General features: G+C 45.6%; 1 protein-coding gene across 9 annotated transcripts in view; it reads left to right on the forward strand.

The window, feature by feature from the left end:
* The window catches only part of LOC119172487 (nuclear factor related to kappa-B-binding protein), a 608,836-nt gene that overhangs the window by 362,861 nt on the left and 225,847 nt on the right, over positions 1–20,128 (forward strand). For all 9 annotated transcript variants that reach the window (XM_075891782.1, XM_037423606.2, XM_075891784.1 and 6 more), the window contains one exon: positions 6,300–6,426. In XM_075891782.1, the coding sequence (XP_075747897.1) occupies positions 6,300–6,426 (127 nt within the window). The remainder of the gene's footprint in view (positions 1–6,299; positions 6,427–20,128) is intronic.

The following is a 20,128-nucleotide window of genomic DNA, read 5'->3' on the forward strand; positions in this document are numbered from 1 at the left end:
GAGTGTGGAACAAGCGCCGAAAACACCGCTGGAAAAACAGACGCAGTTGGATATCACGGAGTTTTCCACATGGACTGACCTGGACTTGTACAAGTACTCTTGAACAGTGTGTGCTTCGAACTTGGTGTCTGTTAGTGTTCTTCATCAACAATTGTTAATGCGGGGGTGCAGAGGTTGTTAAATATTGTGTGAACGACGAAGATGCTCGCTATCATCATTAGGGGATTATACCAGCATTTGGAACAGCGGCTCGTTTCTTTCATCAACAAATGAAACTAACTTTTATATCACACTTGTTACCCGTGGGATGATAAATACAGCGTTCGAGCACACCGCCGTCCAGGCGAAATCGCTGAAGCTGGCATCTCAAGCAGCTGTTGGGTTGTTTAGTGATGCCGCGAATGTAGTCAATGAAAGTTCGACAGTAAGAGTTGGCCCGCTGAAGTGAACGAAAGCTGGATTGCGAAGAAGGTTGAATTTGGTCCAGTGAGGTGATCAACAGGTGCCGTGAGATGGGCGGGATGTCAGAGCTTCCAGGATGCGATGTCAAGGACGTATTGTCGAGAGAGAGTGAAAGTGGGCATTGGGACAGCGTGTCAGCACCATGATGACATTTGCGAGAGTTATATGTGATATAAAAGTCATACTCTTGAAAGTACAGCACCCAGCGCCCTAGACGTCCTGACATGTTTTTCATCGCGGACAGCCAACAGAGTGCGTGATAGTCTGTGACGATAATGAAGTGCCGACCTTAGAAGTATGGGCGGAATTCCTGTATTGACCAGGCAATAGCTAAGCGCCCTTGCTTTGTGATCGTGCAATTTCTCTCTACTGTTAACAGAGTCCAGCTGGCACATGCCATAGAAAATTTACATGGGGATTAATATAGACTAATTTGCCCCGCCGTGGTGGTCTAGTGGCTAAGGTACTCGGCTGCTAACCCGCATGTTGTGGGATCGAATCCCGGCTGCGGCAGCTGCATTTCCAATGGAGGCGGAAATGTTGTAGGCCCGTGTGCTCAGATTTGGGTGCACGTTAAAGAACCCCAGGTGGTCGAAATTTCCGGAGCCCTCCACTACAGCGTCTCTCATAATCATATGGTGGTTTTGGGACGCTAAACCCCACGTGTCATCAATATAAACTAATTCGTTCATTTCAAATACTTCAAAAATTTTAATAATATGATTACGCATCGAAGCCCATTTGAATACATCGTTCAAATATTTGAAGTGCTCGAATATTCATACTAACCTAGTAATTATGATAGATATGCAAATAAATTAAATCAGGAAAAAAAATCTTTTCATTGGTTGGGTGGGAACCGGTAACCTTGACTTTAGAGGTTGAGGAAGTACGGGCATCGTCAATAGAATGGGTGTTTAGTTTGGTTCATTTCAGTGTATTGACTTAACAATTACAATACAGTTAAAAAACAACAAATATTCTCTTGTGTACTTTCCTTCACTTAACTATCTCTGGGATTCTTGTAGTGTTGCTGAACAATTTCCTGTCTTTAGTAGAAGAAAATCGCTTAACAAAGGGGGAAATTGGGTTTTCCATGTTCAGTAAAACCTTGGTGAATGTAAAAGATTGTCTTTTCAGCTTCGAACAAATTGGGGCAGGAATCCAGCATGACTACCACCATCTGGGATGAGAAACAATAGGATCAGATTTATTGCCTCCTCGTCTCATGCAGGCATAGGTCAGATACATAAAGGAGGGAAACAAAGTAAAAAGAGTGTCAGTTAATGCTTTTTTTAGCATTCCACCGCAAAACATGTGCATGCCTAGAAGCCATTGTCATTCTTACTTGAAGTAAATCTGATTCTGTTAGTTTGATTGTAGAAACAGATTGCATCTTTTTTGCTGGCGGCCACTGCCAGTCGTCATTGTCATTGTTTGCCGAAGAAATTCAGTATTTACACATGCTCTGAAATGGACTTATTACAATATATACAGGGATCCCACTCATGCGCCAAAGTGCTCCAAACAAGATTCGCTGTGCCAACCTGATAAAATTGACGTAAATTGTGCCAAGCTTCACCAAATCATCTATCTCAGGGGTCCGCAACCTGCACCCCTTGGATCACATGTGGCTTGCTGGGCAGTTTTATGCGGCTCCCGGAATGACGTCAGAAATCTTGAAATCGCTAGATACTGTGATTGCGGTAGTATTTCAATAACATTAATTAATGTTTTAATTACCGGAGACAGTGGTTGAGTCTAATGAGAGAATTCTTTACCTTCCTGCAAACAGGCCATTGCGGCTTTGAAAAATTGGCCGCCAGTAGATTTGCGGAGCTACGAAATTCAACCTCACCCTGTGGCAGGACCGCAACCAAAGCTCCTATGAGCGCAACTATAGCAGAAGGCTAGAGATATGTCACTGTTCATGATGGTGATTTCAGTGGTGTTAGTTCTGCATTGGTTTACTCACTTATGCCATGTATATATACCCTAATCACAAACGAAACTTGTTTGCAAACATAACCCGGTTGCAGCAAGGAATGCCGTATTTACTTTCGTAATGAATGCACTTTATTTCTCGAAAAATCAGAGCAAACTTGGTGGTGCGTTCATTATGCGGAGCTCATGAAAACTTTTTCGAGATGAGCAAAAAATGCTGTAATGCAAAAAAAGTTAGGACACTTACCTTTTCGCATATGCAGTGACCGTTTGGAAACATGTTCTTTGCTGCACTTTACTCATCTTCGGTGGTAGATGGCACTACTTTCTTTCAAGCTTTCCCCGCGCCACCCATGCATGCAAAAAAGTGTTTTGCTGATATCTTTTCTTGTGATGTTTAACGGCAACAATGGTATCTGCTGTGATCTTAAGGGGGCGCTCAAAAGCGTGCGCTATGACGCACTTTGCCAACTTCCCGGCAATCTCGCACGCCGCCGTCGTTGTTATTGTAGCAAGTAACCAATATTGCAGCAAGCTACCTCGGAAACATCAAAACAAACCGTCAATAACAAGATTAACGACAAAATAGGGCTGCCATCTCTCTTCCACATAAGAAGTTTCTGTACGCGCGGCAAACAAATGAAGCGAGAATCCGGGGTGCTGCCACGTTGTGGAAATCGTCACAATCTTTTCTGAGTGACAAGCGTTTTTTTTTTTTTTGTTTTTTTCTCCAGAAACCTGAGGCGTGATAATGATGATTGACTCTTCGTCACAGCAAATCCTATCATCATTGCTCGAAAATAGCATGCACGTCGTAAGATCTTACAGTTTTGTATTTGCAGGAAGCAATTATCGGTCGGCACGGGCAGATTCGTGACCTTTGTTCTCTCTCTCTCGCTGTGTGCTTATCAGCTGCGATGTCACTACACTTGCATTTGTGAACCCCGCTGTGCCACACAGATCAAGAAGAAGAGGGGTGTGCCACGCACAGATAGAAAAAACAATACGACACGGGGCAACGGGAGAAGGGAGAAAGCCGAGGTGGCCGAGGGGGTTCAGCATAATATTGAAAAATGAAGAGATCCAAAGGTAAAAGGCGCCAGGTGTCAGTTAGCGGGACTGCAGTGGATGAATGTAGGTGGCGCGTTAATTACGCGGGGGAAAAAAATCCAAGTTTTGACGACTGAAGTTGGGGGTACGTGCGAGTGTGCTCATTAGGCGAGTAAATGCGTTACTACACGTAGGAACAAAACCAACATGTAGCAAGCACGACATATCTGTAAAATAAAAGGGCGAGATGCCACAAAAGGCCTCAAGTACTTGTTTGACCACCAGATTGTCAATTGTCGTGTTTCAAGGACATCACGCTGCCGTTGAAGTTATAATCCCATACAACGATGATATCCAGAGCATCCAATCAAGTGCACACGCGTGTGCACTTGATTTTATATTAGAAGCACCTCTGTCAAGCAGTAGTAGAGCCCACGTTTATTTCTCAAGCTGCTTCGTGTTAAGTAGAACCTCGTTATAATAAAGCAGGGTATAACAAACTAATAGACATAATAAAGCAATTGTAATTCCCTTTAAAATTACCATAGATGCCCATGTATTTAAAACTTTGTTTTAACGAAGGGAAAATTTTCTCACAATGGATCTAACAAACCATCCTTTGTCCACAACGAGCATTTACTGATCATTTTGGGTATACATCAATTCAATATCTTACAGCGCGACTGCTTATCATCACGGCTGCGGTTATTCAAAACTCGCGCCTTGCGCTCACTGAGAATCGCCTGCCAACACGCATGTGGGTGTCTCTCCCTGCCTCTTCTTTCCTCGGGAACTAATGGACTTGCTGACGCAGCAGCACACGCGAGCCTGCGTGTCTGCCGGCTTTCCCTCTCTTGTAAGACCCATCGACCTGCCCTTGCCTCTGACCTCCTTTTCCCCTTGAGCTCCGCACTGGGACGCCGGAGATTGTAGCTTTGTTCCTCGTCATTTGCTCTGGCAGAGCAGCACCACCTCCATTTGTTTCGCCGCTCGACACAAGGTGTACAACAGCAGTGGCAAACGTAAGCGCAAAAATATAACAATCAAGCAGAAGTCGGCAATGTTGAAAGCCGTTGAGTTCGACATCGACAAAAAAAAAAAGTAGTTGAAGATTTCGGCGATGTCGCCAGTGATGGTGCCGGGGGCAACCAGGCCCAGACGTCGTGGGACACTCGCCTTGAATCTGGCGTTGTGCATAACTCTGACACTTTCTACTTTCTGCACATACGTCGGATCTGGTGCTGATGCGGTGACAACGAAAAAGTTCTCAGATGCAGAAATCATGCGCATGGTGACAGGAATGCATGACGACAGTCATGCATTCCATGCTCAGCAAGTCTGTCGCCCGTGCAAGCGCTGGATGCGACAGACTTGCATAGCCGGTTTTTCGGTGCTTACAATGACGATGAGGGCAGATTCGAAATAGCTGCTAAAGCTTTAAAAAGCAGTCATACGCGTGAAGAAAAGTCTGTAAAAGTCTATTATGGACTATTTTTCTTCGAAACGATCTTCCAGCTGGTGTGCCGCATTTGGTGGAAATAAATGTGCATTGTTCTTTATTATTTCACTAGTTTTTTGCCTTCTGACGACCATTTTTCTCCACGCGGTGGGCTGCTGTAGTATTCGGTAGTGAGTACATTCTCTCTTGCTGGCTCATTGTCGGTAGAAATCGATATTGCCTATAACAAACTAATGGTCATAATGAAATAATTATGACTCCCTTTTTAACTTCATTATAACGAGGTTTGACTTATACATTGCCTGCACCGAAATGCTCCTCCACAAATAAAATTTTACTGCTCCAAAGTGCTCCTAATTTCAAGATTACCTGCTTCAAAACTTAAATTATAATGCTTCAAGATGCTCCTCATCGCAAGATTACTTGTTCTAAAATGCTCCAAAACCAAGATATCACTGCTCCAAAGTGCTCCAAAACTAAAATTTTACTGCTCCGAAAATTGCTCCAAATTGGCAGTCCCCACGGGGATCATTGTATAGAAACTGCATCTGTGTTCATGATTTGTAAAATGGAAAGTTTTCATCACTGGCACGTGATTTTTTTGCCTGTGTATGACCGATCCTCAAACAAAATTTTCGTTAAGAGTTATATATTCAGTGCTTATTCTTTTGTCCCTGTGTGTTTCTGGGCCATGCTATAAGCCATTTTACAAGAAACCAACACATGTATACCCGTGTTCAGGTTAGTGGGGTCACAAATATGTTTAATTGAATTATTCTAACCAAATTACTATTTGCTTCAAACTTGGAATTTACTGTTCATTCAAGCATATGCATATTTAGTGTTTCATGCTATGAATATATTGCCACGTTCCTTCCACAAGTTCTGTTATCACTCAATTAATTATACTGTATGTAATTCTCAGTGCAAACCACGCATGCACTGTTCGAGAAACTTCGGAACTGTAGTAGATCGTTTTATTAAGATTACGCCCACTACAAGAACATTGCAGATTATTCTGGAACCTACGTGGCCGCTAGCGATAATGCTAGAACAGTCGACTTCACGTGTATAAATGCCAACGCACTTCACCGCTTGTCACTTGATCGACCGTCAGCACTCTGCTTGCCGCTATCAGGGCCCGCGTGTTGCTATAATCTGGCTTTTTATTTACGAGCCACAAGTTTGGCCGAATAAATAGTTTTATCTGAACTTCGAGTCTGCTACCTTTCTGCTACGTGACAGTATCCTGCTATGTGACAATATCCAATTCTGTGAAAATTTCTTTAATATATCCAGGATGGACTGCCTCGGGGGCCCCTCTTCATTAGAAAAGAGTATTCCTCTAGTGTGTGAATATAGTCTCCTCTGATTGCTTGTGCAGCTGGAGGAGCGGGTCAAGACCTGGAGCCACTCTTCGGGTGCCCAGCAGGTTGAGTGGTTTGGACGTCGGGACAGCTGGCCAGACATGGTCTCCTCGGCCTTGCGTTTCCTAGCTGGTGACTACATAGGTGAGCACATTTGATGTTTTAGAATGATACAATAATAGAAACAACTAAGGATACTCAATTAAAGGGACCCACAACTGGCCTGAACGGGTGATTAGATTCCGGTGGAAAGGAAAACAGCATGACATATGGTTACAGGTGACAGCATACTTTTCGCGATCTCAGTCGGATTTATATTTTTAAATCATGTTCAGAAGTAACCAAAACCAGCATGTTGCACCCCTAGCGCTATAGCCATGAACCACCATTATGAAGTCCTAATAACATTGCTGTAAATATTTAAAGTGCACAAGAATGAGGACTTAAATTTCGAATATGTATGTTATTGTTTTTTTTTTCATTTGTCTCTATGTGGCTTACAAGGTAAAAGAAGTAAAGCATGAAAAGTGGCACTGCTTCGGTGGCCTCTGCAGGGAAACTGGTGCAGTTGCGCATGTGCCCGGCCGGGCGACGCTTCCAGAGTAGGGTGAGCTTGTGAATGCAGTCGTTGCGGCACGCGAAATGTTGTCGGTCTACTACTCTGTGGAGAATTGCTTCATGCGTGCGGCTGGGGGTGGCGATGGTGGCGGTCCGTCAGATTCATCGCGACCGCTGTCGTTTGTTGAAGCATGTCGCTCTGGCGCTACTTGATAGAGGTCTAAATTTCGCGCTCACATGCGAGCCAGAATTCGTTCTTATAACTCGCTCAAGTTGTCAAGCATGACATATCAAAGCCACCCAACTACGGCCGCACATGAGCTACTATGTGTGGATCGTCGATCACTTGTAAAGGCCTCGTTTCGTTTTTGAAGACTTGGCTTAGCTGCACTTGGCGAAAGTAAAAAAAAATAACCTTTGCACGACCAAATATACTTTCATAAGAAGCTCCGGGAAAGGGCTATAGCTCTTGTAAAATAATTTAGCACACTTAAAAGCACTGGTCGGGGGACTGTAGGCTTGGCAAACACATTATCTGTTTGTACTTAGGTCGTCAATTTTCATCACTGCTGGCATGACTCTGGCGTACAATTGCTATCGCGATCACATCCAGTGTTTGCAGCATGTCTCCTTAAGACTGCATAATCGCTTCAAATCGAAAAATTCGGATTATAAATGTTCTACGATGTTTTCTGCGTTACCATTTCGTGGTTACAAGCTCTGACCGGTGAGCTTTCTCTGCACTTAAGAAAACAGGTACCATGAATATCGGTTGTGGGTCCCTTTAAGCTGAATGACCAAGCAATCACGTTTTTTAGGGGCGAAGCTTCTTAAGGCATGGGTCTGTCCATCTTTCGTCGTTTTGTACGTAGCCACCGTAACGCGAGAGGGAAGAAAGAGGTACTTGGAGTGTTCACTAGGTTGGCGCACGAACGGGCGCATGGACAGACACACAGACAGATTAGCAGACAGACGGACGGATCGATGGATGTGTGAAGCTAGTATGTGCCACAGGGGTTTGGAGTGTTCACAAGATAAACGCACGAACGAACGGAAGTAAAAGCGAACAGGCGGACGGAAGCACGGACGGACTGACAGACGCTTCGCCCCACTCGTCATCATTCGCTCCGTGGATAGGCTGTGATTTTTTTTTTTTTTTTTTCATCTTGCATTGTGTTCTCTGGCTTGGCACATGAGCTTGTTGTTTTGCACACAATAATTTTTTTTGGCGAATCGGGGTTCAAAAGTTTGTAATTTTTTATTGCTGAAATAAATGTTTGAGCTTATTCTGTTTCCAAGAAAGATAGTCTAAAAATCTGTTGCGTTGTCGTTAAGTAACAAAAAAAAATTTTTTTTGTGAGCATCAAGTAAAATTCTAAAAAATACGTTTATCATCTTTCAAATAAAAAGTATGCATTGTATAAACATAGCTCACAGACTTACAAAAACAAGCACACCAGGGTACTTTTCTGGAAAGAAAATGTTTTTGCTCTTCCACTAACAACTGGGGAATAGTCATCTTTGATCCCTCCACACCACAAAAGCTTTCAAGATGTCACTCCATTATCATCATCATGTGAGTCAACACACATGTCATGTGAGTTGACTCATATCAACTCCTGAGTAAATCCTTATCTGACAAACTGACATCCAATGAATCAGATTCTGATTTGGCACTTCTGGATTCCACACTTTGAAAGTTTAGAAACCAGATGGCCATCAGCTTTGTGGGCCTGGGGAGCAATAAACGAGAGGGTCACAAATAGTCAACCTTTTAGAAATTTAAAACCAGACAGCCAACATCTTTGTGGTCGCGAGAAGCGATAGCAATTCGAAGGACATAACCGAACCAGACGAACTGCGAGCGCGTTGAGACGTGCGAGCGATTCACAAAGAGATAGGGTTACAGGTGGTGGCACCGTCCCTGTGCAAGTGTGCATATGCAGTCGGTGGCACGTATACAAATGCACGCAACGGCGCTTTATTGCGTGCATTCTGAGCAGACTGTCAGAGAATAAATGCATTTACGACAGCTTATGCATAATATCTATGCACCTTTCTACTGTATTGATGCACGAAGCTCATGCAACGTTAGTCTTACTAGCGAGTGAAGCATATTCTGCCTATGATATGGAGGCTCCCCCTGTTTGACTGTCTGCATGATTTCACACTAGATCACGCTTTTGCTGCATTGTTTGTACGTATTTATCTTGTGTTTAATCTACTATGCACTCCTGTAGCACATTAAACTACTTAATTACTTCTTGCTCTTTTGGATAAAAAAAGAACGAAATAGAAAATTATACAAAGGTCGGAATATCAGTGCAATGAGTTGAGAACCACTGTTCGCACCAATACGCATAGGCACTTTTGTTTTTAGGAACTTGCTCCTTTTGCTCGCGGCTTGTAATATGGCGATGGCTAGCGTGTACACCAGTGTTGCCAATATGTACGCAGCGGTCACATTCAAGGTTCCTTCTGCAGTGATTCCGACAATGCTCACTGAACGGCGCAACGCCACCCAAGGCATCGGTTTTCGATAGCCCGCGCACTTGCCTCCTCGAAGTGGCTTTGAAAGAAAGGAAAGTGAAAAGTGTGGCGCCGGAACCTGTCTCTCTCCCAGGAGGTCACGAGGTCACCTCAACAGCGCCACTGGGGGATGGGTAGTGGGAGAAAGAAAAAAATGTGAAAGCGAGAAAAAGAGGAGCGTGCCAGCGGTGTTTCATCTGGCCACGTGCGAACGTGCGCCCCCTGCGAGCTGGGATAGAAAAAAAAAAAATCTTCGAACCTCCCCGAAGGCAATCATGAGAAAATCTCAATACATTGCACAGCGTCCATAATGATGTTTCAGTTGTGAAAACCCAGCGTTAGAAGAATAATGTTTTCTTTTTTTGTCTTTTTTAACACCGTGCAGCCAATCGCACCATTCGCTGCACGTGGCATTTTTCTGTCATGAGAAACGTATGCGTTTCCCGTTCTAGTAGCTAGCATGCATGATTAAAGAACACTATGAAGTGAACAAAACAAACAGCGTTCTCGGCTCTGTTTGGCGTTTCAAAGTTTCTCGAGCACACATTTCCGGATGTTCTTAAGAGGTGCTCAGGCAGCAAAGGGTCGAGAGTGAGGCGCGAGCAAACGGGAAAGTGAGGCGCAGAGGAAAGAAAGTGAAGGGCAAGATTAGGAGGGGCAAAGCACTGCCTCTACCCTCTTCTACACTCTCGCAAACATGCTCCAGTTGCTAGGGGCAAAGATAAGTTGGTGCACCAGCAGCTGTTGCTATAGGAGAGAGAGTGAGAGCGGAGAGATAACACCTGCCAGCGAGTGGACACCACTGCGGACAACGCCGGATGCCTGACATAAACCGACTAAGAAATGCATTTACACTAAAAAAAAATGACAGGCCTGTGCTGAAGGCACAGCACAGTCACAGCGAAAGCTAGAAGAGCGGTCTTGTCTTTACTAAACACTCATTGAATAACTGCTGCAAGCACACTTGCTGGATGCCCACTACTCATTAATAATAAATATTTTAGGGTAGTAGGCCGGCATTCGCTATGCTATTTTTATCATTCTTTTGAAAAGCGTGGTACTGCTAAACTATCCCAAGGAATTTTTTGCCAATTGTTTATACAGTGGCTGATGATGATGTGGAATTGTACCTGAAGTGGGTATGTGCCATAGTTAATTATAGCTGAACAAAAACAAGCTTTTGCAATGGGTTGGAGCATCGGGCGACCAACTCGTTTTGCTATTCGCATTATGCGACGACTGCTTGTTTTTTTCGCTGTTTTAAAATGCTTTATAAGTCATATTAACGCGATTGCTTTCCCGACATCAAGCCTTTGCCAACAAGTCCCAAGTATCGGCATGGCTCAGTGGTAGAATACTGGGCTGGCATCTAGCAGTTCCGGCTTCGAGCCCCACTGTGTCATTGGTACTAAGTTTTTTTATAATTTTGCGCGATGCCGCGCGTTGTAGTTAAGGGCACCGGAGGTGGCAGACAACTACGACGCTGGGCCAGACACTAGTTGTGATCTCATGACAACTTTCTCTGTAAAAACCATCAGGCAGGTCGGCAGGGCGAGGATCGCCGCTTCGTAGGCACGGCAGCATGTGACAACTTCCTACAATGAATGTTCCGCACTTGTACCGATATCCTCCCAAGCCCCCTCACCTGTCTGCTCTCAGCCCTGTTGAAGAACGCCTGATAGCTCCATGTCTGTCATATATGAGCGTTAAGCATTTGAATCACGGCAGCGACCAGCCAGTATGACAGAAAGGGGCAGGTGGTTAACGTGCCAATCGACGTGGCCAACGCTGTGCAGTGGCGGCCACGGAACGTGCCCGACAACGCTGCCTTCAACGTACACATTATGTGCCGGCTCGTTTCTTGGCAAGGCAGAAATAGTCTTGCCAAGAAACGCCCCTTGCACCTCCGAGCAAGCTCCTCTAATATCATTCATTCTGTGGAAGTGCCGGTGATTTTTTTCCTCAATTTGTTTTGTATAAAATCTGGGACACTCGATAAGTCTAGTCAGGAAAGCTTAGTGGCTGACAGTGCGTTGCGCTACATTGATGTTTTCCTTGTATGCACACGTTTCCTTTATCAGTAAAAGCATAAAAAGCTTGTAAAAGTTCCGTAGCAAGCTTTCATCGATGGATTAGGTGCATGAGATTGATACAGCAAATGTCTCATTATTTTATGGGACGAGCATGTTTTTTTTTTCTGTTTTTCAAACGAAAAATGACCGCTGTCTTTCATCAGTGAATAACAATGCCACACAGATGCTGAAATTATTGCCACGTTTCATTTGTTTCCGAAAGCCGACGTCGGGAACGGCCCCAGTAGGTCCATACCAATCTGCTGGAAAGGTCGGCAAGGTGGTCCAATTGGCTGCAGAAGTTCCGCTGGCCTTGTCGGCGGTGTCTTGCATCGGTGTGTATTTCTGTCTCGGCAAATTCGTCGAAATGGGCAAGTAACGGAGGCGTCTGGAGGCGATGTTTAAGCTCCTGGAAAGCGTGTTCCTGCGGTGTTTCTCACTTGAACTCCACGTCGGCCTTGGTAAGGCAAGTGAGAAGATCGGCGATGCGGGCGAAGTTTTTCACGAACCGTCTATAATAGGCGCACAGGCCCAGAAATCGGCGCACCGCCGCTTTCTTGTCAGTGGGCGGCGGGAAATCGGCGATGGTGGCTGTTTCCCATGGATCAGGACGAACTCCCGACTTGCTAATAACGTGCCCCAGAAACAAGAGCTCCTCGTACGCAAATCTGCACTTTTCTGGCTTCAGTGTGAGTCCGGACATCATGATGGCTTGAAGTACAGCTCCAAGGCGCCGAAGATGCTCGTCGAAACTCGAGGAAAACACGACGACGTCATCCAAGTACACAAGGCAAGTCTGCCACTTCAATCCTGCCAGTACTGTATCCATAACGCGTTGAAAAGTTGCAGGCGCTGAGCAAAGACAGAAGGGCATCACCTAAACTCGAAGAGGCTGTCCGGTGTTGTAAATGCCGTCTTCTCTCGGTCTATTTCGTCGACTTCGATTTGCCAATAGCCAGTCTTGAGGTCCATTGACGAAAAGTACTTGGCGTTATGAAGCCGATCAAGTGCGTCGTCTACTGGTGGGAGAGTCTGCAATTCCTCTTGCGACGCAAATATTTCGGGTGACCAACAGATTCTGACTGCCTTCAACGACGCCTTCCAAGTCAGGTGATTTAGGAGCGCCGACTGAAATAATGACGCTTGAGCGAGGCGGAATGGTGACTTGTTCTTCCAGCACATTCAAGGCATGGTTTCCTGATGGCGTGCGTGGCGGTAGTGCTTCTCCTGTGGATAGCGTTATCGACTGTGTTCTTAGGTTGATGACAATACCATAGAGGCATAAGAAGTCCATGCCAAGGATGACATCTCTCGAGCAACGCTGTAGGACTACGAAGTCTGCAGGATAAATACGGCCGTTAATGGTGACTCTCGCTGTACAGATTCCTGCAGGCGTTACGAGATGACCTCCAGCTGTGCGGATTTTAGGGCCTTCCCAAGCTGTCCTAACTTTCTTCAACTTTGCAGCGAACGACCCACTGATGACGGAATAGTCTGCTCCAGTATCGATGAGAGCGGTCATGCTGTGGCTGTCGATAAGAATGTCGAGGTCGCTAGTTCACCGTCTCGCATTACAGTTAGGGCGTGGCATCGGGTCACGGCTGCATCGGCTTGTTCTGCTGCTTCCATGTTGCGTCATCAGGTCACTTTCGGTAAGTGAGGTTTCGTCGTCAAGACTTTGCCTGGTTGGCGTGGTGTTCGGAAAGCTCCATCGTGGCGGCGGCGGCGTTGGAGGATCTTCGGTAGTTCGTCGCACAGCAACCGCACCTCCATCGGTTGCTGCCCTTAGTATCCCAGATACGGGCCAGAAAACCGGCCCCCGACGGCAGGGCACCCGGAAACAAATGGAACGTGGCAACATTATAAAAAAAAATATTTTCCGTGAAATCATACAACATAATTGTGAGATACATCACCTGAATTAAGTTTGAACGTCTGGATTCTTTAAACCGTTTTTACATCTACGCGCACGTGTGTTTCTGGGTAAATTTCGACACATGTTAAAATTGAGCATGGCGACTCCGGTTTATGTAGAGTTTAATACCGAAGTGTCACACTTTACTCGATAGTAATATTTTTCTGCAGTAATATCACAACCGGATGAACATAATTAAAGGTCAGTGCATAATTGATAAAATACAGTGACATAATTATGCACTCAAAAACTGCGCAAAAGTACGTGACCTAGAGCCTCGTTTTGGTTTACAACCGAATTGCTAAAATGCTACATTCACACACCATTTGATAGTTTTCTAGTTTGCGGCAATGCCAAGTGCATTTCACAATGTGCTTGAAGCAGAAAGCGGCACCCACACGCGAGCTGCGGGGCGTCCACCCTCATCCTATCACGAGCAGCAGTTCACGGCCCAATCTTGAGACCCTGCTGCCTGGAGAACCGCTGACAATCGACCAATTTGTTTTCATTGCCACCATATCGGTCATACTATTGGTTACTGCAATTGCCGCTGGTCCTCGTCATCTTGAGCATCATCTGAACCTTACTATTCACAGAACAGCCCCTGCTTTGCATTTACCACGAAGTCTTCTTCATCAAACAACTACAGAAGGTTCAACAGCCGATCTTCGTCGCCGCATGGTCGCCAGTTGGAGGATCACCTCCTCCAAGACGTTGCCAGTTTTCTCGCTCGCCGCAGATTCGCAGGCCATCGTCCCCATTTAACCCCGCTCCTGCCTGTCCGGAAACGGTTCAGCATCCGGAGGTGACGCTCAATTGTCGACTTCCTCCACAAATCCTCTCCTGACGCTTCCAATTAGACAAAGTAAGTTTGTTAGACATTGATGTTAATGGTGGGACTATTTCTGCCCTTATCGATACCAGAGCGCACATTTCTGTAATGAGCGCGAACCTTCTCCGAAGCCTACATAAAGTACTAAGGCTGCCGCTTCCCGCACACTCCGAGTCGCTAATGGGAAAACCCCCGCCGTTCAAGGGATGTGCACGGCCCATGTGTTCATCGCCGGTCATCCTACATTAGTGTAGTTTGCCGTCATTGAAATGTGTTCTCATGACCTAATACTTGGCTTGGACTTCATTCAGTCACATCGTTCTGCGCTCATCGATTATGCCACTGGCGCTCTTCAGCTTGAGCTGCCGCAGCTTGCCGATTTTCCAGCTGATCAGTCTCTTCGTTTATGCTCTCGCCGCCACGTTCGCTTGCCTCTCGCACTTTCATACTTCTGGAGACTGTCCTGACTGATTCAGTGTTATTCCCTGCAGCCTGGTCAGAATTGTCCTGACTCGCCAACATTCCGCTTTTGTGGTTGGAATCTATGCCGTCCAAACATCCAGTGCCTCTTTTCATGCCTAAGGAAATGTCACGATTGTCGATGATTTTATGGAAACTAACTCGGTTGTATTTTCCACGGTCATGACTGGCACAAGAAAGCTGCCAATAGTTGTGCCACTCAAGTGAATCGACTGTCCACGTTCAGAAAGCGATTGCGCACGCATTTGGTGCCAAAACCCAGGTCGTCCAACGATTGGGTCATCTATTGCTCAAACCCATTAGAAAACTTGTTCTTGATCACCTATTAACTGTGGCCCATGCCATTTCATGAATACTATTTCTTTATCATCGTCAGCAACTGCATAAAAAACTTGCACGATTCTCAGCAAGTGTGCAGCAGATACCACGGTTCTGCAAAGAATGATGAGGGATAACATAGTGAATGGTGGCCTAGTACACAAAAATTATAATTATTTATGGCATAGTGTGGATACCCAGCAGTGTGCTTGTAGCAGTTACCTAAAGAGTGTTGAGAAAGGGCTCTGAAAGGCCACTCTTCTAGCGTTCGCTGTGACTTTGCTGGGCCACAGCCGGGCTAGACTTCACCTGCGCACTCGCTTCTTATGGCCTTCGCATCGGGTGTAGTACATGCCTCTCGCTGCTGTTTTGAAGGGTGCGCTGCGGCCCTGACCTTCCTCTGCCACTCCCTGTAGCGCGCGCAATGCGAGCACATGAGTTAAGGCGTGCTTCTTCACTCACCGTGCGTTGAAAAACAAGTTTCTAATCCTTGAAGACGCACAAATAATATTCGGACGCCTTTTTCTCCTTTTTCAGCAATTGCTGCACTTTCTCACATTTTTAACGATGGTACGACACTTGGGAGCGCAATCTTACTATATAGTCTGGTATTGACCCACACAATGAGCATCACTGTTCATTGTTTGCATGCAAACACTTGCAGCTGCTTCTTGTTGAGTGAAAGATCCTGTGAAGTCGCAACATCCAGATATGGTTCGTTGGTCTTGACTTTTCGCTTTAATGATGTTTGACGTGAGGGCGAAGCTCGGGAAGCAGTTTCGTTGCGAGGCTTTTATACACTTGGAATCAAGAAGGAAGGATAGTCCTCTAAGAAAGTAGGCACGAAATCAGGCAATAGTTTTCTGATGCGGCACACAGGCAAATAGTCTTAAACGTGGAAGTGTCTGCTGTATACGACAGTCGATGTAGACTTGTCTTTGATGATGAGGTTGTCTCTGGCAATATTTCTTTGTCATTTAGCACACAGCTCTGTATTACTTGCGTATTGGTGAAAAGAAACACCGGGTGTTTTCCCTAAATGAGACTTGCAATACAGAACACAGCATTACACCGTCACACAGTTAATATATATCCATGTACAGTTGAATCTGCTTATAACGAACCTCCAAATAACGAATTCCTCGATATAACAAAGTTTTCATATTCCCCCCTGTTGCTCCATAGAAGCACATGTATTTGCGACCTCTGTGTAAGAAAGTAACAGCGTGAGGCACCCTTGATATAACGAATTTTCCCCATGGATAATCTTGGAATTTCGCTCAGCATTTCGGCATTTGGTTCAAGCGTGCCCCGCCGCCGATAAAGTGCAAAGCGCCGGCAGCGCACCAGGGGAGAGCGCAGGCTCGTTATTGCACGCTTGTGAGCGCGAGGCAGGCAGACGGGCCTGCACTCCACGAGCCGTTCTCGCCACCGGTGGTGCATGCGCGATTGTGCCCCCCACCCTCCCCGCTCCAAAAAAAAAAAAAACCTACTTTTGCGTCTTGGCAGTGCCCAATTTTAGTTAGCGTCACATATGTGGGGCCGCGCTGCATATAGAGGGTGCTTACTCTGCGCGGCCTCCCCGACGACGTTTAGCTTTTCTTCATTTTTGTGATAGTAGTTATGTATTCGGTCTCGCTTGTTTTTTGTCGTCGCCGCCACCACCGTCCGCCGTGTATGTATACGTATCTATATATATGAAAACTCGAGAAAAAAAATTAAAGCCCCCCCCCCCCCCCCCCCCCCCTGCACGGCGCCAAGCTCGTCACGATTTGCCGATGCGCGCTTATCTCCCACGCGTACTTTGTCCCGCCATGAGGAATGGGAGTGGGGGGAGGTGTTAGATGCTTGTGCGCACGCTTATCCTTTGGTAGAGAGAACGACACACCTTCGATTTTGACCGGAACAATTGTGTTTAGTTGATGGGTGCACAAAGATCACTTCGCTCGCTAGTCAGGCACCGTTTGCGAAAAGAGTGCACTTTTCAAACACAGCGAAGTAACAACTGGGGCACTTGTTATTTCGCACTGACATCTGTACCTGTGATTACGCTTCGTGTCTCCTTTTTGTTTTAATAGCAGGTTAAATGTCGAGCGGTAAGCATTGTTAGTTGGCTCTCGTCCTGTGTATGTTGTTTTCCTGCGTCATTTGTGCACGAGCAACACGTTGCACATTTCGATCTGCTTGCCGTTCTCAGCGTTGCATTCCAACTTGTTGCAAGCGCGCCAGCGATCGTGACCGCCCTTGAAATCAAAGTTCATTATTGCTACTCAAGCGATTCCCCCCTCTCCTCTCCCCACGTTGTTTCATGCTCGTTCAAGACGGGCTGTTTACTTTCTGTTTGGTCATTTGAAGGCAGTTCTAACTTGCGGGAGATGTCATCTTATGCACTTTCCAGACGATATGGATGGACTGACTCATTTGATCTCTGCTTCAGCAGCGCTCACGCGCTTTTATCTGCTCATGAAAGTTACGATGCGCAGGGTCATGGCATCGTTTTGCACTTGTTACGGAATATGGCGGCGACGGTAAAAACCCACAGAGAGTGTCTATATAAAGCCTATTGCAATAATACTGCAGTTTTTTTACTGTAAAATAAGTGCTTTGGGTTATCCCTGCCTTCAGTCCCCCTTTTGTTTAATTTGAGCGTTTGTTTTCAGAAGTTTCGTACCGAACCTGCATATAACAAAATCCTCCTTACAACGAATATTTTGGGGAATTTTCTTTATAATGAGGTTTAACTGTATGTACTGCGTGTACTGAAGTTTGTACAACCGCTTTCTAAATGCGAGAAATCACTGCATACTGGACCCTGACGAAGCACCGACAGAATGCAGCCGTGGTGAATAGAAGCCACACTAGAGAGAAAGAGAAATTGACAACAGCCTGCTTGTGGCACTAAGCCACAAGAGAATTCATACAGATTTTTTTAGAAAAAGGCTGCTTACTTGCCAAAATGTTCGAACATTGTCAGTTTCTTTTTCTAAACATGTTCTTCCATGGACTCGAAGGATAGCGCATAACTGATTTGCACGAAAGAGTTTTAGTTCCAGGGCAGGCGGCTTGTTGTAAGCGTAAGCAGCTGCGTTCATCGCATTCTTCATGCATGTGGCTACAGTACAAAGGAACGCAAAAGAGCTTGGAGTCTACTGTATTAATGTTTCCAGGTGGTGTTAACACCTGGACAATGCACACCACTACTTTCAGGGCGTGCTGTCCAAAAAGGTTATTGAGCAGCAAGAGTCCTCTCTCTCTTTTTGTTCTTTACTTTCTTTCTTTCTATATACACAGTTGTTTGTAACCACTAGAGCTACAACTCATGTACATTTTTCGAAGAGCTGTCAAGAGGCAGACTGCACCTTTTAGCTTCAAAAACACTCCAAGGGTACTTGTAAAAATAAATAAATGTGAAATAGCTAGATAAAGAAAGGCATGCTTGTCATTCCTGTAAGCGACTTGTCTTAATTGCGGCCTCATTGTCCAATGAGACCAAGAGTCAAAGGTATTTCGTGCTCTCAGCTTGCAGAGCAGGTGCAGCGTTGTTTATCTCTTTCTCTCGCTGATCATTGCCAGTGTTTTATGCCTCCTACATTATGCCTCGCTAACTGATTCTTCCGCATTTTTACTGAGTTTCAGCTGGTACTATCCACGAGCACATGCATGCACCTGCATATTATGCAGTGAGCAGTCTGATAACATTAGCCCTTTTTTTTTGAAGACGATTGTCCCTCCGCCTCCCAGTTATTGAATAATTTCCCTCCCCCCTTTTAGTCGAGAACCCCCATTTCTCATGCCACGTGTGCGTCGCGAGAGATGCAAGGTCAGGGTCGCAGTGCTTTTACTGTCGATGGGTGGCGAAACATACTCAGAAGCTCTCCCATTGCTTTCCTGACGGGTGTGAAGGCCCTAAAAAGCGCGCGCAGGTTCAGTCTAGCCCGGCAGTGGCTGGGCGTTCCGCACAGGCCTTTCAAGATATGTGGATAGAACTTCTGGGTTTCATGAAGTTGTGTATATTAGGATAAACTTTTTTTGCACAAAACTATAACACATATACAAGTAATGAGACAAGACATGCATGGAACATCAGCACAAATCAGCATGTTTAATGCTTGGAGTCTAGTGGGATTTCCCCAAACCACCGCTCAATTGGCGAACAGAATTTCATACAGTCAATATCAGCCTATCATACGACGCATTACTTCTGAGGTTGTATTCAGATATTGATGAGCGAGCAGCTTCTTTAAAGTGTGCGGGACAAGACCATGCTGACTGGATAAAAAGGGGCTATTCTTCCTTCGTGCTTCCGCTTTGTGCACGTATTTTGTGAGCTATGCCGACATTTATTGCAATACATAATTTTTTAACAGTTGTAGAGGTTTTAAATGCAAAGCATTCCTTTGCTTACTTCAAACACTTTGAGCATCTATCTACTTATCTATCTATATATCTATCTATCTATCTTGCCGCCTATGTCTGGGTGCTCTTGTGATCATCCCCTTAACTTGGGGTAAACAAAAATTAGTTCAGGAGGGTAAGATAGCTTGATGAATATGACTGGCTGGGCATGACGACGAAATTTGGCAGATCTCACGTATCTTAGAAATCGACGTTATGCGAAGCATGTGGTGGAAAGGTGACCATATTGTAATTCTTTTTATTGAGCGACACTTCATGAAATGGTGCTAAATATATGTACTGCAGAGAAGCCTCCGAACACTGAAATGGGTCGAACTATCAAGTGCTTTCTAGTGGGTCTATCCAAAAAGGACGCCGCTCACGTGGAGAGTCAGTGCTTGGCCGTTACTGTCGCCATTGCGTGTGCTCGCTGTGTGCCGGCTAATAAACGCCCTAACAAATTGGTGGAGAGTGCTACGATCCCTTTCCATGCCATTGGAACTATGATCACGTACCCTGCCATCTACCATGTCCCACAACACCTCTCAGCAAATGCCTCCTCCCATGCTACCCCCTTGTCCTGGTGTGCCCAGGATCCGCGATCCACCCATCTTCACGGGCACCAATGGCACTGACGTGGACTGGCTCGCCATTTACGAGTGCGTGAGCGTTCGTAACAAATGGGACGAGGACGGCAAGTTGACAAACTTGGTGTTCCATCTTGCAGGCATTGCAAGTTGGTGGTAC

The sequence above is a fragment of the Rhipicephalus microplus genome, chromosome 4 (genome assembly GCF_043290135.1).
Source record: "Rhipicephalus microplus isolate Deutch F79 chromosome 4, USDA_Rmic, whole genome shotgun sequence".
Lineage (NCBI taxonomy): Eukaryota > Metazoa > Arthropoda > Arachnida > Ixodida > Ixodidae > Rhipicephalus > Rhipicephalus microplus.